General features: G+C 38.7%; 1 protein-coding gene across 4 annotated transcripts in view; it reads right to left on the bottom strand.

Moving 5' to 3' along the window:
• The window catches only part of LOC126194876 (probable E3 ubiquitin-protein ligase MGRN1), a 175,199-nt gene that overhangs the window by 148,690 nt on the left and 8,243 nt on the right, over positions 1–18,266 (bottom strand). For all 4 annotated transcript variants that reach the window (XR_007538523.1, XM_049933227.1, XM_049933234.1 and 1 more), the window contains exons 4-6: positions 16,903–17,090; positions 7,462–7,619; positions 6,927–7,061 (exon numbers count right to left, since the gene is read on the bottom strand). Coding sequence is in view for 3 of the 4 variants with exons in the window: in XM_049933227.1 (XP_049789184.1) it covers positions 6,927–7,061; positions 7,462–7,619; positions 16,903–17,090 (481 nt within the window). In the remaining variant the exon portion in view is untranslated. The remainder of the gene's footprint in view (positions 1–6,926; positions 7,062–7,461; positions 7,620–16,902; positions 17,091–18,266) is intronic.

Here is an 18,266-nt window from a genome sequence, read left to right as displayed (position 1 = left end):
TCCTTCTCTTCCTTTTCCTACAATCTATTTCCAATCCCCCATGACTATTAAATTTTCATCTCCCTTAACTATTTGAAAAATTGATTTTATCGCATCATACATTTCTTCAATCTCTTCATCGTGTATGGAGCTAGTTGGCATGTAAACTTGTGCTTTCTGTCTATCTTGGTTACAATAATGCATTCACTAAGCTGTTCATAGTAGCTTATCCACATTTCTATCTTATTCATTATTAAACCTACTGCTGCATTACCCTGATTTGATTTTGTATTTATAACCCTTTATTCACCCAACCAGAAGTCTTGTTCCTCCTGCCACTGAGCTTCACTAATTCCCACTATATCTAACAGTTACATATCGATTTCCCTTTTTAAATTTTCTAACCTACCTGCTCGATTAAGGGATCTGACATTCCACATTCCGATCCGTAGAACGTCAGTTTTGTTTCTGCTGATAATGATGTCCTCCTGAGTAGTTCCCGCCCAGAGATCCAAATGGGGGATTATTTTACCTCCAGAATATTTTACCCAAGAGGATTCCATCATCATTTAAACATACAGTAAAGCTGCACGTCTCAGGAAAAATTACGGCTGTAATTTCTCCTTGCTTTCTGTTGTTCGCAGTACCAGCACAGCAAGGCCATTTTGGTTGATGTTACAAGGCCAAATCAGACAGTCGTCCAGACTGTTGCCCCTGGAACAACTGAAAAGGCTGCTACTCCTCTTCAGGAACCACAAGTTTGTCTGGTCTCTCAACAGATACCCCCACGTTGTGGTTGCATCCACAGTACCGCTATCTGTATCACTGAAGCACACAAGCCTTCCCAACAACGGCAAGGTCCATAGGAGGGTGTGTCTCTACTGCTGCTGCTGATGCACACCTTGTAAATCACTCCTGTGCCACTTACCTCCATTTTAACACTCCTTAAGCTAATGACTGTTTGCAGCAGAGAAGTTCTTCCAAAGAACAGAAAATAATGCCTCCATATTCAATTCAATCAGCTCCTCATCACCAAAAACAATTCTGAAGGCTAGCAACAAATGCAATCTGGATCTTTGTGATGGGAACTATGACACCTCTCCCTTATGGCTTCTGATTGGCCACTTTTAAAGACAGCTTTCCTGCAGAGCAGGGATTACCTGCCCCACATCTGGTGACATTTCCATCATCTGGACTCAGAGTGAAAATATGATACTGAATTTCATTCAGTACATTCACATGAACTCCTAAATCTGGAGTTCTGTGAACCATTATCTCAGTACCCCTTCCAGCTGGCTGACATGTAAAAATTTTACTATTGATTCTGGTTGTGCGCTTCGCTGCCATTTTTCAGTTCCAACAATAACTATTCACTACATGCCAACATCTTACTGAATTTGAGTAGTGATTGGTTGTCACATTGCTACATGCCTTCAAAATGTTGGTAAAAATGGACAATTCAATTCACTTCTGTGTGGAGTACGGAAAATAAGAACTATTGCAATGATTAGTAAGTTATTCATTTTCTTTACTTAACTGAGGAAAAGTAAATTTTATCTTTATTAAACAATGGGAAATCCAGGATGGAATAATGATTATATTATGCAAAGGATCATTGCTACTCACCATATAGTAGAGACGCAGATAGGCACAACAAAAAGACTATCAAACAAAGCTTTTGACCAAACAGGGCTTCATCAGAACAGACAGCATACACACACACACACACACACACACACACACACACACACACACACGCACGACTACAGCCTCTGTGCGTGTGTGTGTGTGTGTGTGTGTGTGTGTGTGTGTGTGTGTGTGTGTGTGTGTGTGTGTTCTGATGAAGGCCTGTATGGTCAAAACCTTTGAAGCTTTGTTTGGTAGTCTTTTTGTTGTGCCTTCTAACTTTATTCGGAGGAAAGAGATACAGAAATGTTGATATATTCATTGAATTAGCAAAACCTAACTGACTGGCAACAACCCTGTAATCTGTACAGATGGCAAAACATTAGTGACAAAATACTAATTTTGTGCACAGGAATAGGGATCTCTCTTTCCTCATTCAGAAGTTTTATGGCTACTCCCAGTTCCCTAAATGTTGGAGCACAGGTGAAATCGCTTCACACTTTTTTCCATAATGCATATTATGTAACTGGATGTATCCAAGAAGTCTCACACACATTAATTCACATTAATAAGATTTTTTTTTTACTACATCTTCTAGAACAATCACCCCCTCCACGCAAGTTCACCAACATCCATCACAAAACTAGTCACTTTCTTTTGAAACCATTACTAAACTATGGATAACTTCACTATATAGTGTTGACCACATACAAACAGTGGATTTCCAGATACTATTCGTGTAAAACAACTGATGCTTGAAAAATGATGTTCATTTGGGCTAAAACATTTGGTTAAGGTCTGATGTGTAACAATGACAGCAAAGCAGTTTCAGATATTCAATTTTCATCTTCTGCAAATTGTGCCACTTCTAAAAGTGGTGATTGAAGAGCTGAATTTATTTTCATATATTACATTCACGTAACTCTTACCTGATGCAATCAAATCTTGAAGTTCCACTTCATTTGACAAGAATTTTTTGGGCAAATCATTCAGTTTGGACTGTTATATCAAAACATAGCATACTTCCAATTAATCCCCTTTTTAATGTTCAATCAGAACCTGGACACATATTTGGCAGCAAGCATTTTCAAACTGAATCTTCTGATAAAAATTCAGTAAATTGAGCTGCAAGGCAATTCAATTTATTTCACTTCACATTGAACTTCCTGTCATATGTCTTCAATCAGAAGTTCAGAAATATTCTCAACATTTTTGTCTGTCCGGAATGATGACGGACGTGCAAAATGAGGTTTACCATCAGTCAATATGTCAACAATTTTTAAAACAAGAAAAGTACTTGTACACATCAGCTTTCCCGAAGTGTAATCCTTATAAACAGTTTCCAATGTCATAAAAATTTCTGTATCATTGTCCCATGTGGGACAAAAGAACTGCAGTCAAAAATTCACTACGGGCAGACAAAAATCTCGGGTTATACCATAGGCAGACTGAATTCTCAATGAGTTGTCTGTCACACATTAGTGGTAGAAATGCATACTACAAAAGCTCCATCCACGGTAGCACTATTCCAAGAATACAGATGACATTCCTGTACAGATTTTTTTCAATTTGAGGTATACAGATAATTCCAAGCAATTAGTAACTGTGGAAAATATGTGGCAGTGGTAAATCCATTTACCTCCAAATAGTACGAAGGCTGAACACGCTTACTGAACATATTTTACACAAATAATAGATTCTTTATCAGGCAATTCAATGTTTACTTCAAACAACAAGGAAAATCATGACAAGTACTTCAGGGGTCTTCAGTTTAAAGCAGATCTGGCAAAGTGTGACTCATGAGCCATTCCTCTCCAGAGAAACTTCCCCCTCCACCTCTAGTGGCATGATGTTGTCACTGCCTGGCCACAACTTTCTGCTAGTTTTGTTATCAGCAATCGATTGGGGCAGTATCTCTTCAACTGCTTCCTCAAACTGTGGGATCAAATACCTTCACTTGCTGTCCAACTCTGAAGAGGCATCACTGTTTCTCTCAATGTTTTATTCACATTTACTCTCCTTATTGTTGTGCTGTTGCCCAGGTTGATACTATGGTTACTACTGTGCCTATCGATCTGGTTTCAATTCTGGTTATAGCTGTGGTTATTTTTCTATTGTGGTTCTTAAGTAAGTCGAAAAGGAAGAATACTGATTGCCATGTTTCCAATGAGGAGTGGGAAATTAGGTACTTGTTTGTACACACTTCCCAGAAAAAAAAAAACATGTTTAACACACAAAAAATGCTTCTGTCAAAACAAATGTAGTAACCTTGCTGGACATCTCTCTCCAGTCCATGAAGTAATACACGGATCACTCTCAAAACAAATTTTGCATTTTAATGGATAACATAAAAATAGAGATACAAGAGCTGAATGAACCAAGGGAGTTTTAACTGCATTTTATGCGGTATGCTTCAAATTAGCAAGCTCAAGAAATGTTTCAGCAATGGCTTAATCGTGCATGAGCAGCAGAAATGGCAAAAGCATTTGGTTATGATGTCAACTATAAAACAGCTGCCTTTTCACGTAACAGAGTAAAAAATTCTTGATATAGGACACAGCATAAAAGAGCAACTAAATAATTTAATTGAAAACTGTTGGCACTATTCTTCGTGCACAAACAAGAGTAATGATCAAGCAGATCCTACATAACTACTAATTGTTATTCACTAAATAATGGACGACTTTCCTGTACATGAAGAATTACTCACTTTCATTATGTTGCCAAGTACAACAGGTTTGGAAAGTTTTTGATCCATCTTGGATTTAGTTCAGCTGACTGATTGTAAAAGAAAGTCAAACCTCTGTCTTATAATACATAAATGAGAGCTTTTTATGAAGACACAGTTGTAAAACTTGCAGTGAAGTCAACATTACCATCTGATGATGGGTTCAGGCCCAAAACTACACTATGTGATCAAACGTATCCGGACACCTGGCTGAAAATTGCTTACAAGTTTGTGGCGCCCTCCACTGCTAATGCTGGAATTCAATATGGTATTGGCCCACCCTTATCCCTGATGACAGCTTCCACTCTCACAAGCATACGTTCAAAAAGGTGCTGGAAGGTTTCTTGCGGAATGGCAGCCCATTCTTCATGGAGTGCTGTACTGAGGAGAGGTATCAATGCCGGTCGGTGAGGCCTGGCACGAAGTCAGCATTCCAAAAAATACCAAAGGTGTTCTTAGGATCCAGGTTAGGACTCTGTGCAGGCCAGTGCATTACAGGGATGTTACTGTCATACAGCCACTCTGCCACAGGCCGTGCATTATAAAAAGGTACTCAGTCGTGTTGAAAGATACCACCGTCATCCCCAAAGAGCTCTTCAACAGTGGGAAGCAAAAAGGTGCTTCAAATATCAATGTAGGCCTGTGCTGTGATAGTGACACGCAAAACAACATGGGGTGGAAGCCCCCTCCATGAAAAACACGTCCACACCATAACACCACCACCTCCGAATTTTATTGTTGGCACTACACACACTAGCAGATGACGTTCACCGGGCATTCATCATACCCACACCCTGCCATCGGATTGACACATTGTTTACTGTGATTTGTCACTCCACACAATGTTCTTCCACTGTTCAATCATCCAATGTTTATGCTCCTTACACCAAGTGAGACATCGTTTGGCCTTTACCGGCGTGATGTGTGGCTTATGAGTAGCAGCTCGACCATGAAATCCAAGTTTTCTCACTTCCCACCTAATTGTCATAGTACTTGCAGTGAATCCTGGTGCAATTTTGGAATTCCTGTGTGATGGTCTAGATAGATGTCTGCCTATTACACATTACGACACTCTTCAATTGTTGGTGGTCTCTGTCAGTCAACAGACGAGGTCAGCCTGTACACTTTTGTGCTGTATGTGTCCCTTCACATTTCCACTTCACTATCACATCAGAAACAGTGGACGTAGGGATGTCTAGGAGTGTGGAAATCTCGCGTATAGACATATGACAAGTGACACCCAGTCACCTGACCATGTTTGAAGTCTGTGAGTTCCACAGAGTGCCCCATTCTGCTCTCTCATGATTACTAATGACTACTGAGGTCACTGATATGGAGTACCTGGCAGTAAGTGGCAGCACAATGCACCTAATATGAAAAACTTATGTTTTTGGGAGTGTCTAGATGTTTTTGATCATATAGTGTACTGACAGTACAATAAAATCATTTAAAAAACACTTGTGGCTGGTTGTAGTATTTCATACAGTGAATTGGAAATTTTAACACTGTTACAAAATTTGTTAACAAAATTGGTAGTTTTAAAAAATGCTCTGCAATTTGTGCCAATGCTGCACCAGCTGTGGTCATAGTTAAGACGATTCACTGGTAAATTAAGAAAAAACTGAATAAATTGTTTAACTTTTCAATACATTATTCATCTGGGCACACTATGTGCAAAAAGTGTCTGAACACTTGCCGCAGTGAATGAAGTGTCAAAAATTACCAATACAATATGCGAAGAAAATCAATCACTATCTCAACAAAAATTTAAACAATTTGTGAAAGAAGTTGGCGCAGATTATAGAGACATACTTCGTCATTCAAAAGTTTGTTGGTTGACCGTGCAAACATGTTCAGCTCACTATTTACACTTAGAGAAAAGAGATTTTCTAGTTTTTGAATGAAGAAGTAAAATCAGATACTAAGAAATTTGAAAATAAGCAGCAGATTTCACTTTTCTTTTATTAACTTAGCATTTTTAACAGATTTTACAAGTCATCTAATAATTTGAATTTGCATTTGCAGAGGAAAGGAAAGCACTGTTTCTGATATGTTTATAGATATTAATGGAAACTTACACAATTTAATTTGCAACTAAACAAGGAAAATATTTGCAATTTTCCGAGTTACTCTGAACTGAAATGAGAACACACGGAAGAAAAGTTTCAAGATTTACTTTCATTATTGATGATGTCTCCAATGAGTTTCATAGTCACTTTAAACATTTTAAATTTCTACAGCAGGGTATCATTTTCGTTAACAATTCAATGAAAACCAGTCTTGGAATTGTTAAAAGTGAGCTTCAAGAAGTGTGTAGTTTACAAAATGACCCATTCATGCTATTGATAATAGAAAGAGATGTTGCAGTTTTGGTCATGCCAAAATATCGGTAACCGAAACTCGCAAACTTCGCTCTTACAACACAATATTTTTTTGGACCAACATATATTTGTGCAAGTACATCTAACAGTCATCCTTGTAGTTGGCCAGTATGGCTGTGGCAAGACCACGAGTACACTTGAAGAGGGAAGCACTCGCTGGAAGGGAATATCTCATGAGTTCTGGGCTTGATTTAAAGTATGACGGCACTTACCTGATAGCGAAGAGAATCTGCACAAGAGTTACAAAGACATAAATGTCTACAAGGTAAGATTAAAGTGTCTCTAACATCACACATACATATTACACATTCAGATCCATTATCTTCTGTGTCTTCATCTCCAGCTGCCTGAAAGAAGAAAGTGCCACTTACATGAAATTACAGTGTATTAAGTGCCCCCCCCCCCCAATCCCCGCCCCCCCCCAAAAAAAAGCTTAACATAAAAAGAATTATCTATTGCCTTCTAAAGAGTGACATAAATACTTCCTATTGCAGATTTTATTAAAAGTCTAATTGTAGCATTCCATAGCATCCACTATTAACTGCTATTAGTAAACTACTTACTACTATTTGCTAGTTGTTAATCTTATCACGTATTTGCAATAAACTTATTTCTTTGATGTACATTAAATATGATATAATGAACTGTGTGTATAATTTTCAAATCAAAACCTCTTTTCACACTTTGTATATAATCTTAAAAAGATAATTTTATTCTTGTAGTTGAGCAGTGAACAATGATACAGACCTTTGCAGTGTCATTATTTTTGTTTTCAATTCCATATATTTCTTGCAATAGGTAACATAGGCCATCAACATACAGCTTTTGCTTGAGTGCTTTCAAAACGTATGTGCCATCTGAATGGTGATCTACAACAGCTATTGTCGTGTGTGATTGATGCGGTTCTGTAAAATAAAATTTTAGGAGAAATGTTAGTCAGGGTGCAATAACATAACATTCCTGGCTATCATCTGAAATACAAATGTCACAGAAGGGACACAACTCTTAGTGAATATTTGGAATGATTCCCTTCAACTTACTAAAATGGCATTGGAACTCCACATCTATCAAAATACAACATATTAAAATTATAAGTGCTAAGAAGAAAATAATAATATACACATTTTGAAAAGAGTAATTTTGCTCTAACGCAACAGTGAGTTCATATAGTCAGATACACCATTTTTATCCCTGCCAGTGTGAGTATGAATCAATCATTCTTCCCACTGATAGCATCTCAGTCTGCTTCTTTTAAACTCCCAAGAACTTGCAGTTTCTTGCTGACATTAACGTAGTTCAGTGTTTGCTTTGAGTATGCCTAGCAATCTTAAAGATATTTACATTCCATAACTAGAGTAACTAGTAATCATTATACATGTTGTTGTTGTATCCCCCTTCCCCAAGAGGTACTCTATCACTATTACTGTCTTGACTGTTAAAAATGGTAATTAAATAGTTTCCAGTTTGTTAAGGAAACCAATACTGTCACAACTCCTTTTTTGGATAAGGCTTTTTTTATTTTTATTTTCTGGTTCCTCTAGTAGCATGCTATGCTACTGTGTCACAGAAATTTCACTATATACCAGCAAAAACAAAAAATTAATTGCATAACTTCATTTTTTCAAGGTGATAAGCAAAACTTTATGACCAGCAAAACAGACCTATAAATCGTACAACCAGACTAAAAATTGGAGAAGAGATTAAGTTCCTAAATTACTACTTTTATGAGAAAAGTAGCAAATCATTAGCTCCCAAAAATCGTCCACACCATCTACATTTGTCAACTGTTGTGCTTCTTATATAAGAAGTACAAAGACAGTGAACAAGCATTTTTTGTTCTTTCAGGAAAACCTGATATTTCAACTTTTATTGTAATCACATCAAAAGGTAAAACCTGGCCAATACTGTTTCCATGCGAGACAAAACAGGAACTGTGCTGCTCAACCACAAACACGTAACACCTTTAAAACTATATCACCTGTCAAATGTACTAACTTAAGACTGTTAGCTGGAGTAGACAGAAGGTATGCACTAGCAAAACAACATCTAAATTGTCCAACAGTCCAGCGTATGCATTTCTCTGTATACTGCAGTGTCATGAGCAGGATGGAAATCACTACATGCATAATTATTGCTGTCATCTGCATAGTGATGATGATGATGATGACGATGACAATGATTGGGGTTTTTCAAGACTCAACCTATTAGTCTTTTTATCCTCGTAATCAATTAACCAATAAAAGAGTTTTATGAGAAGTGTAGAGACAGTTGTGTCTAGAGTTGTGACACTGTTACAAGAAATGACTTACTGAGAACAGTGGATTGAGGGTACTGATAAATAGGACATAAGACATGCACAGATGAAGGTAGAGAAGATAAAGATTAATCTAGCGTAAGAGCTGGTGTGGAATATGTACCCCACCACTACCCTCTCTGTAGCGATACCTGGAAAGGACACCAAAAGAATAGAACAAGTTCTTCAAAAAAATGGAAAATCCAGGATGGAATGTACGAGGGCAGTTCAATAAGTAATGCAACACATTTTTTTTCTCGGCCAATTTTGGTTGAAAAATCCGGAAATTTCTTGTGGAATATTTTCAAACATTCCCGCTTCGTCTCGTATAGTTTCATTGACTTCCGACAGGTGGCAGCGTTGTACAGAGCTGTTAAAATGGCGTCTGTAACGGATGTGCGTTGCAAACAACGGGCAGTGATCGAGTTTCTTTTGGCAGAAAACCAGGGCATCTCAGATATTCATAGGCGCTTGCAGAATGTCTACGGTGATCTGGCAGTGGACAAAAGCACGGTGAGTTGTTGGGCAAAGCATGTGTCATCATCGCCGCAAGGTCAAGCAAGACCGGCCGTGCACAGCTGTGACTCCTGCAATGGCGGAGCGTGCGAACACACTCGTTCGAGATGATCGACGGATCACCATCAAACAACTCAGTGCTCAACTTAACATCTCTGTTGGTAGTGCTGTCACAATTGTTCACCAGTTGGGATATTCAAAGGTTTGTTCCCGCTGGGTCCCTCGTTGTCTAACCAAACACCATAAAGATCAAAGGAGAACCATCTGTGCGGAATTGCTTGCTCGTCATGTGGCTGAGGGTGACAATTTCTTGTCAAAGATTGTTACAGGCAATGAAACATGGGTTCATCACTTCGAACCTGAAACAAAAAGGGCAATCAATGGAGTGGCGCCACACCCACTCCCCTACCAAGAAAAAGTTTAAAGCCATACCCTCAGCCGGTAAAGTCATGGTTACAGTCTTCTGGGACGCTGAAGGGGTTATTCTGTTCGATGTCCTTCCCCATGGTCAAACGATCAACTCTGAAGTGTATTGTGCTACTCTTCAGAAATTGAAGAAACGACTTCAGCGTGTTCGTAGGCACAAAAATCAGAACGAACTTCTCCTTCTTCATGACAATGCAAGACCTCACACAAGTCTTCGCACCCGAGAGGAGCTCACAAAACTTCAGTGGACTGTTCTTCCTCATGCACCCTACAGCCCCGATCTCGCACCGTCGGATTTCCATATGTTTGGCCCAATGAAGGACGCAATCCGTGGGACGAACTACGCGGATGATGAAGAAGTTATTGATGCAGTACGACGTTGGCTCCGACATCGACTAGTGGAATGGTACCGTGCAGGCATACAGGCCCTCATTTCAAGGTGGCGTAAGGCCGTAGCATTGAATGGAGATTACGTTGAAAAATAGTGTTGTGTAGCTAAAAGATTGGGGAATAACCTGGTGTATTTCAATGCTGAATAAAACAACCCCTGTTTCAGAAAACAAATGTGTTGCATTACTTATTGAACTGCCCTCGTAACAATTTTATGAGAAGCAAAGTTGCTACTCATCATATAGCGGAGATGCTGAGTCGCAGATAGGCACAACAAAAAGACAACACTCACAATTATAGCTTTCAGCCATTAAGGCCTTTGTCAACAATACTCTCTCTCTCTCTCTCTCTCTCTCTCTCTCTCTCTCTCTCAAGCAAATGCAACTCACACACACGACTGCAGTCTCAGGCAACTAAAAACCACACTGCAAGCAGCAGCACCAGTGCATGATGGGAGTGGTGACTGGGTGGGGGTAAGGAGGATGCTGGAGCATGGAGGAGGAGGGATAGTATGGTGGGGATGGCAGACAGCGAAGTGCTGCAGTTTAGGCTGTGGGCAGCAGAGAGGTGGGGAGGGGGAGGGGAATAGTAGTGGAAAAGAAGAGAAACAAAAAGAATGGGTGTGGTGGTGGAATGACAGCTGTGTAATGCTGGAATGGGAACAGGGAAAGGGCTGGATGGGTGAGGACAGTGACCAAGTGTATTATCAGTGATAAGGACAAATAAGGGATAAATAAATTTCAAGTATTTGGAGGTAAGATATGGAGTTTATGTCTGGGCCTGGGTAGAGTTATTTCGGGACCATCCACGGGCTAAAACAAGCAGCAGGAGTGATCCCCTTCCCAACTCCACCCCATAAGTCAACTATAAAAATGAGAGTATTAAATCAAGGAGTAATATCTACTTTCCCACACTATCAACTAGGACCTGTAGTAGTATCTCATAAAGATATAAAATACGCTGTACCTCAGGTGAGTCTGCATATGGGTATGCAATGTGATGACCATCAGTGTCACTCCTCAGGTGTGCTGAGGAAGGTTCTCTCGCCACAGAATGGAGTCATATGTGAGGTAAGTATAATCAATAGGGATTTCACATCTTCTGTTTGAGGGGAGAAAAGTACCATCTTCCATTTCAATGACAGAAGCTTTTATCATTAGAAGTTTTTTGAGTCAGATGTTGATCACCCATTATTTTTCCCATTTTTGTAAGATACACTGTCTGATACGTGTCCATAAGTTGGCTTTTGGGATTTGTTGGCAAAAGGTCCATCAAGGACGCTTCCTTACCTAATGTACACGAACAACCATTGTCAGAAATGCCTATATGGTCCAGTGTCCAGAGGAATACCATGGAGGTTCCAGCACTGTCAAGGTCATATAAAAGTTTGGAAATGGTGGACACCAATAGATGAATAAGAGAGTAATTTTCAATCTCCTTCAAACTACTAAGAGAGTCAGTGCACTGGAGAATGTTTTCGACAGGCTGAAGTTTTATGTGTGTAAGAGCGCTTTGTGCTATCACTAATTTCACTGTGCACACTGCATACCGTGAAAAGGGAGTGTTGTTCACAAACATTTGTATCAATAAATGCATAGCTGACTTTCTCATCATCCTTGGAGAGAGCACTATATATCAGGCTAAATATTGCACAGCCACAGAGGACTCAACAGAAACTATAGTGATGATTATTAGGATTTATGTGGACCTTAATGCCATGCTGGAGGCCCACTCATATTACATGTTGAGAAATACACCATGATGAGAGCTCCATTGGTGTGGTAGAGAGACCAGTTATTGTGAGAGGAAAAAGAGCTCCCGATGAATGTCTTTTACTATTATTGTTACTGTTCTCACTGTTTTCAAAAGATTCAAACAAATAAAGATGTTGAGGATCCAGAAAAGTGTACATAATTTAAGAGTTGTTGGAAGTGTCTCTTTACTAGTGGAATACCAGCTTCCACAAGGAGACTCATGTGGAAAGCTGCAGTCGATAGGTGGACTCAACTCTGGTGCACAGGGTCTAGTACACCTAAAAGAGAAGGCGCTGCTGACCTGTACGTTACCGGAAAAATTTTACTAGAACATGTGCAGGCTGCTCCCTAAAAGCATTTCTAAGGAGCCATAGGGAGTTTAATTTATACACATTGGTCATCCTGTGGGTGGGTGGACTGAGGTCTGTAGAAGTGCATGACTGGGAGTTCCTTTCACCAAGCCTCCCAACTAGATGTTGTTGTAATTGAAATATTCAAAGAAAATTGAGTCTTATTTCAAATAGGTACCGAAACATGCAGTGACAGTTGCTAACAGCTTCAATCCACCCTTGGTATGTTGGTGAAAATGCATGTAGATGGTAGGAATAAAACATCATCTGAAATGATATGAACATTATTCTGAGCCATTAGTTCAGGATCCCACAGAAAGCGTAAATGATGGTAATGAGATATTTAGCCTGTTAACAACAAGCAATCATGAGTAAAGAGTCATAATGGATGCAGGGATTAGTGGCCACAAGATAGTCATAGTGAGACTAAATACCATAACATCCAGACTGTATGCCAATTAAGTCCTTTCTGCAGTATGCTAATGATATAGCTCCATTTTTAGCAGTAACACATAACCACTTGCTCAACAAAAGCTCTACACCTAAAAACTGAGTAGTTGCACAGGTCGTATTGATGCACTTGGAAGAAAATAGAAATAATGTGCTGAATTATAGATTCATATAACTGACTTCAATTTGCAGTAGGATTTTGGAACATATACTGTGTTTGAACATTATGAAATACTTCAAAGAAAATGATCTATTGACATACAGTCAGAGCAGATTCATAAAACATTATTCTTGTGAAACATAACTGGCTCTTCATTCACAAGAAGTAATAAATGTTATCAACAGGGTATCTCAAGTTGATTCTGTACTTCTAGATTCCCAGAATGTTTTTGGCTTCATTCCTCACAACCAGCTTCTAATCAAATTGTGTGGCTATGGTGAATTGTCCCAGGTGTAGGGTTGGATTTCTTGTCAGTAAGGCCACAGTCTGCAGTAACGGACAATAAGTCATCTAGTAAACAGAAGTGATATCTGGAGTTCCCCAAATAAATGTTATGGGCTCTCTGCTGGTTCTAATCTATATAAACAATTCAGGAGACAATCTGAGCAGACCTCTTAGATTGTTTGCAGATGTGCTTTTGTTTACCCTCTAGTAAAGTCATCAGAAGATCAAAATTAAGCAAAATTATTTAGTCAAGATACCTTTATGATACGAAAAGTGGCACACTGATAATAAACAACAAAAAAAGTGTGAGCTCCTCAACATAGTAAATAACAAAATCCTTTAAATCACATAAATTTAAAGGTTGTTGATTCAACCAAGTACTTAGAAATTACGATTATGAAAAACTTAAATTGGAACCATCACACAGAAAATGTTGTGGGCAAGGTGAATCAAAAACTGTTGTTTTACTGTAGAATGCTTAGAAAATCCAACAAATCTACTAAAGATACTGTCAACACTAAACTCATCCACCCTCTTCTAGAATACTGCTGAGTGATGGACGATCCTTACCAAATACGATTAACAGAGGACGTTGAAAAAGTTCAAAGAGTGGTTGCTCATTTTGTATTAGGGGAGAGAGTGTCGTGGACATGATAAGAAAGTTGGCAAAAAACAAAGGTGTTTTTCGTTGCGGTGAGATCTTTCCACAAAACATCAGTCACCCAACTTTCTCCTCTGAATGCAACGATAATTTGTAGACTCCCACCTATATAGGGAGAAATGACCATTATAATAAAATATGATAAATCTTTGTTTCTACATAAAATATTTAACTATATTGCGAAAAGTTGCTACTTATCATATAGTGGAGATGTTGTGTCGCACATAAGCACAACAAAAAGAGTCACAAATAATTACTTTCCATCCTGGATATTAAATAAAGATTTTGGTGTTTATTTTTACAGGTGCTATTCACGAGTGGAGTGGCAAAGATATAGTCTTAAAAAGTTCTACGAAACCTTGGCCAAGCACTTAAGTGTGACTTGCAGAGTACTCATGAGATGTAGCTGTAAATTTTGTGGACAAAAAACTATACTCATCATCACTGACCCATACCCATGTCTTCTGAAGGGTTGCATGAAGACGACATTCTGCTGAGTTAGTGACAGACAACTCCAGCAATAAATCTGGTTCTGCAATGGCACCAATTTGATTTACGGTAAACGCGAAGAGAGTAGTGCGAAGAGAGTAGTGCGAAGAGAGTAGTGCGAAGAGAGTAGTGCTCAAGACTGAACCCTAAGAATCCTGTACAAGCTCCTACTATGTACAGGATTTTTTAATAAAAATTGGTAGACTGCCTCAGAAGCCCCATCCAGGTAACATAATTAAGAGATGGTGACACAGCGCTGTATTGTGTGCATTTCGTATGTCAAGGAAGACCACTATCATGTGCTGACAAAGTATGAAAGTCTCCTTGACAGCAGATGCCAGTCATAAAAATAGGTCAGTTGTGGATCTGAAACTTTGAGATCCACACTGAAATAGTGAAAGCCCTTGTTCCTATGCACCAACAGAGTCTGTTTGGATAAAGTCACATTAAGCTGATTTGACCGTAGTCATATATATTGTGTATTGTTTGCAAGTCTTTATCTGTTGGGTGAATCTCCACTATATGGTGAGTAGCAACTCTCCTTCTCATAATATTGTTAATATTAACTTTTGATTTTCATGATTGTGAAATGTTAGTAATTTTACAAATACAATGGACGTGATGCATTAAATATAGACTTGAGCTTGGAGTTACTATAGCCTTCTTCTTCTTATTCATCTTCTCCTCCTGCTCCTCCTCCTATTCCTGCTCCTACTCATTAAAACAAAAAAACAAAAAATGGAAAATAACTAAGACTTTCATCCAAATTTTCCTTAAAGGTACTGAACTCTTAAAACAATAATGGATAACTGCCAGACTATGAATCCTGAAGTCCAGGTTTCAATCCACAGTTGGTCCTACAATTTTTTCTGTCAATAATTGCTTCCTTCACTTCTGGTAAATTTCAACTTGCACTATTATTTACATTAAATTGGAAGTTCTCTATAACTAACTGGTAAGTCAGTTCAAAGTTCAGAAGGCAAGGGCATACTGCCTACAATAGGACCATGGCTATACTCCATTTGGTGAAACAAGATCTCTGAAATTAGAGTATCAGCTTTCAAGTATGAGGTGCAAAAGACTGCTTAAAAAGACTGCTTAAAAGCCATAGTCATCTGTAACTGTGATGTTGTCATAGAAAAGTAAACAAAATCATGATGTGTGATTAGTTGCGGAAGGCATGTGAAACTAAGGCCACTTTGAACTATTACCTGAGATCTTTTTTTGCCATACAAAGAATAGCAGTTTATTGCAGTACTCAAACCAGGCTTAGAGTTGAGGGATAGCTGTACCAGGCCCAATTACATAGTTATTGATCTTCTTGTATTTCATTCCTGTATTGAAATTTATAAGGGGATGAAATAGAAAATTTCTCCACTCATATAAAGCACTGCTTTCATTCCCATGTACTGCACAGTTTTTAGTTCCTTTCCACATTGATAATACATAAATTTATGAGCCTGTATGTTTCTAAACCAGAAGGAAAGCCCATTGTTGTTAATTAGATGACATAATAACTACAAACAAGAAATGCTACACACAAAATGTTGTCTTAGAAAGAGGAGTGTGTCAAAATGGATGTCTGCTTATCATATCTAGGAACAAGTACAACAACAAATGCCACTGAGTAAATACATCTGTAACACTACTAAAACCAATAATGACAGTTTCACACTAATAAAACAACAATTTTTTTTCCCAAGAATAAAGCTGACCATGTTGTGGCACAAAATGCTCAGTTTCAATGGCTGCTTCACAACCCAAGCCATCTAGATCCCCTCCGCAACTAGCCTCTCTAAACTGTGCAGACATCCTCCACTCCCATAATCGTACTGGCATCGATCTTGGGTAACCCGCTGTCTCCACACCCTCCACCCTACAGTTTCCCCTTCCTCTGTCCGGTCACCCCCTCCCAATTCATATCCCCACACTGCCTTCAGCATGTGCCACTTACTACTGGCTGCTAAGATTATGCCAGCCCATATATCTATTCCCCTCCCTCCCGCAATCCTCCTGGATGTCTCCCTTCGAGCCAATAGCCGTCCAACCCCAGTCCATCTGTCTGCCTCCCATTTCCCTGTCCCTATAACCACCCCCCCCCCCAACTCTACTCTACTCTCACCACAACCAGTCCACCTGCTACAAAGTAGCATTGGCACCATTAATTTAGCTGGCAGCATGTAGAAGCATATCTGTGTGTGTGCGCATGCATGCGTATGTGTGTCTGCTTTGCTCCAGCCAGTCAAAGGATAACTCCAAAAGCTAGCATGTTTTCTATCTTTTTCATGTGCCTGTCAACAATTTGATGCTTCTGCTTTTCAGTGAGTGGTCGCCTTTAGTCCTAAAGTATTTCATTTCTACGTCAACTTCCCTACAATATTAAAATAACATTTTGTTAAGTATTATGTAATTACCATCACTCCCATCTTCTGCGACACAATGAATTGCAATTGGAATAATTTCTTTGTCAGTGTTGTATGTAAGTTCTTCATCCGAATAACAGCTGGGGTCAAATACATGAGTTGCTTGGCTGAACAATTGGTTGCTTCCACGTTTGTAATGAAATGTTTCTGAATTCATTCCTGGGTTCCGAGGATGAAAACTGGAAAAATAATATCAGACATTTATGTTTACTAATTTTTTTTCACTTCAATAAGTATGAAAAATCATAGCTCTTCCAAACATACTGAGCTGACACAAAATGTAAAAATAACAGTGTACTATCTACAAATGAATTACATTTTTTAAAAAAATTTAAACATTTAATTTCATTTAACATGGTCCAATATTATAATTCAAACAAACTTGTCATTCTATATTGGTATGAAGAACTGCTTCCCAGTAAGCATGCTCCTTTGCAAGTGTTTGACACGTGATAAATATGTTTCAGGTGCAATAGCTGAAAGTTACGACAAATCAGTATCACCCCACAGTTATGTTTATATACTCTTAAACATACATCTACAAACTCTGAAAACATGTGCTAGGAGCGAGTCATTGTGATAAGACCATTCTAGAGCATTTGTATAAAATGCAGGGGTGACTATCTTTAAGTAGGAAGGAAGACCAGGTATTAAAGTGCCTTCAACGATTGATTTATTAGAGGCAGGCGAAAAGTTAAGATTGGATAAGAATGCGGAAGGAGACTGATTATGTTCTTTCGAAAGGATCCACCCCAGCATTACCTTTATGTGACTTAGGGAAACAACAGGAAACCTATAACTAGATGGTCCCCACTTCGCTCAAATGCAGGTACAGTGTTGTAAGCACTGTGCCATCTCAGCCAGTATCAGTTTAAGGCAATACAGAAGTTCACACGTGTTGGTAAAATCATTATTCTCATGAACAGAAACAAAATTTTACATGCAAGCTGATATCATGATGATAAGAGCAACTGCAAATGTAACGGCCAAATTATGCACGGAAGCAAAATCAATGTAGGTCACCGATAAAATTTTATTGTGAAGAGAACAAAATATGTTTGAAATAACAGTTGACACAAATAATGCCTCATCAAGACAGTTGATCATGTCTGTCTAGTTTGCATTAGATATGCTTTGCTATACTCATTTGGCATGGACTGGTTCCAGAAATGACCTCCCCTTTGGTAACCCTAAATTCAAGCATACAGTATTAAGGGCCTTAAAATTGTAACACTGATATTCACAATTTTTTTGAAATATGTTAAGAAAAAAATAATAAAAATTAGATATTTCCAAAATCCTGTTATCATTTATGGAAGCACTGTACACTTCTGGGCTCTATGTGGCTAATAGTC

Source organism: Schistocerca nitens, chromosome 1 (assembly GCF_023898315.1).
Source record: "Schistocerca nitens isolate TAMUIC-IGC-003100 chromosome 1, iqSchNite1.1, whole genome shotgun sequence".
Lineage (NCBI taxonomy): Eukaryota > Metazoa > Arthropoda > Insecta > Orthoptera > Acrididae > Schistocerca > Schistocerca nitens.
Note: the sequence above shows the minus strand (reverse complement) of the source record. Positions and strands in the feature narration are given on the sequence as shown.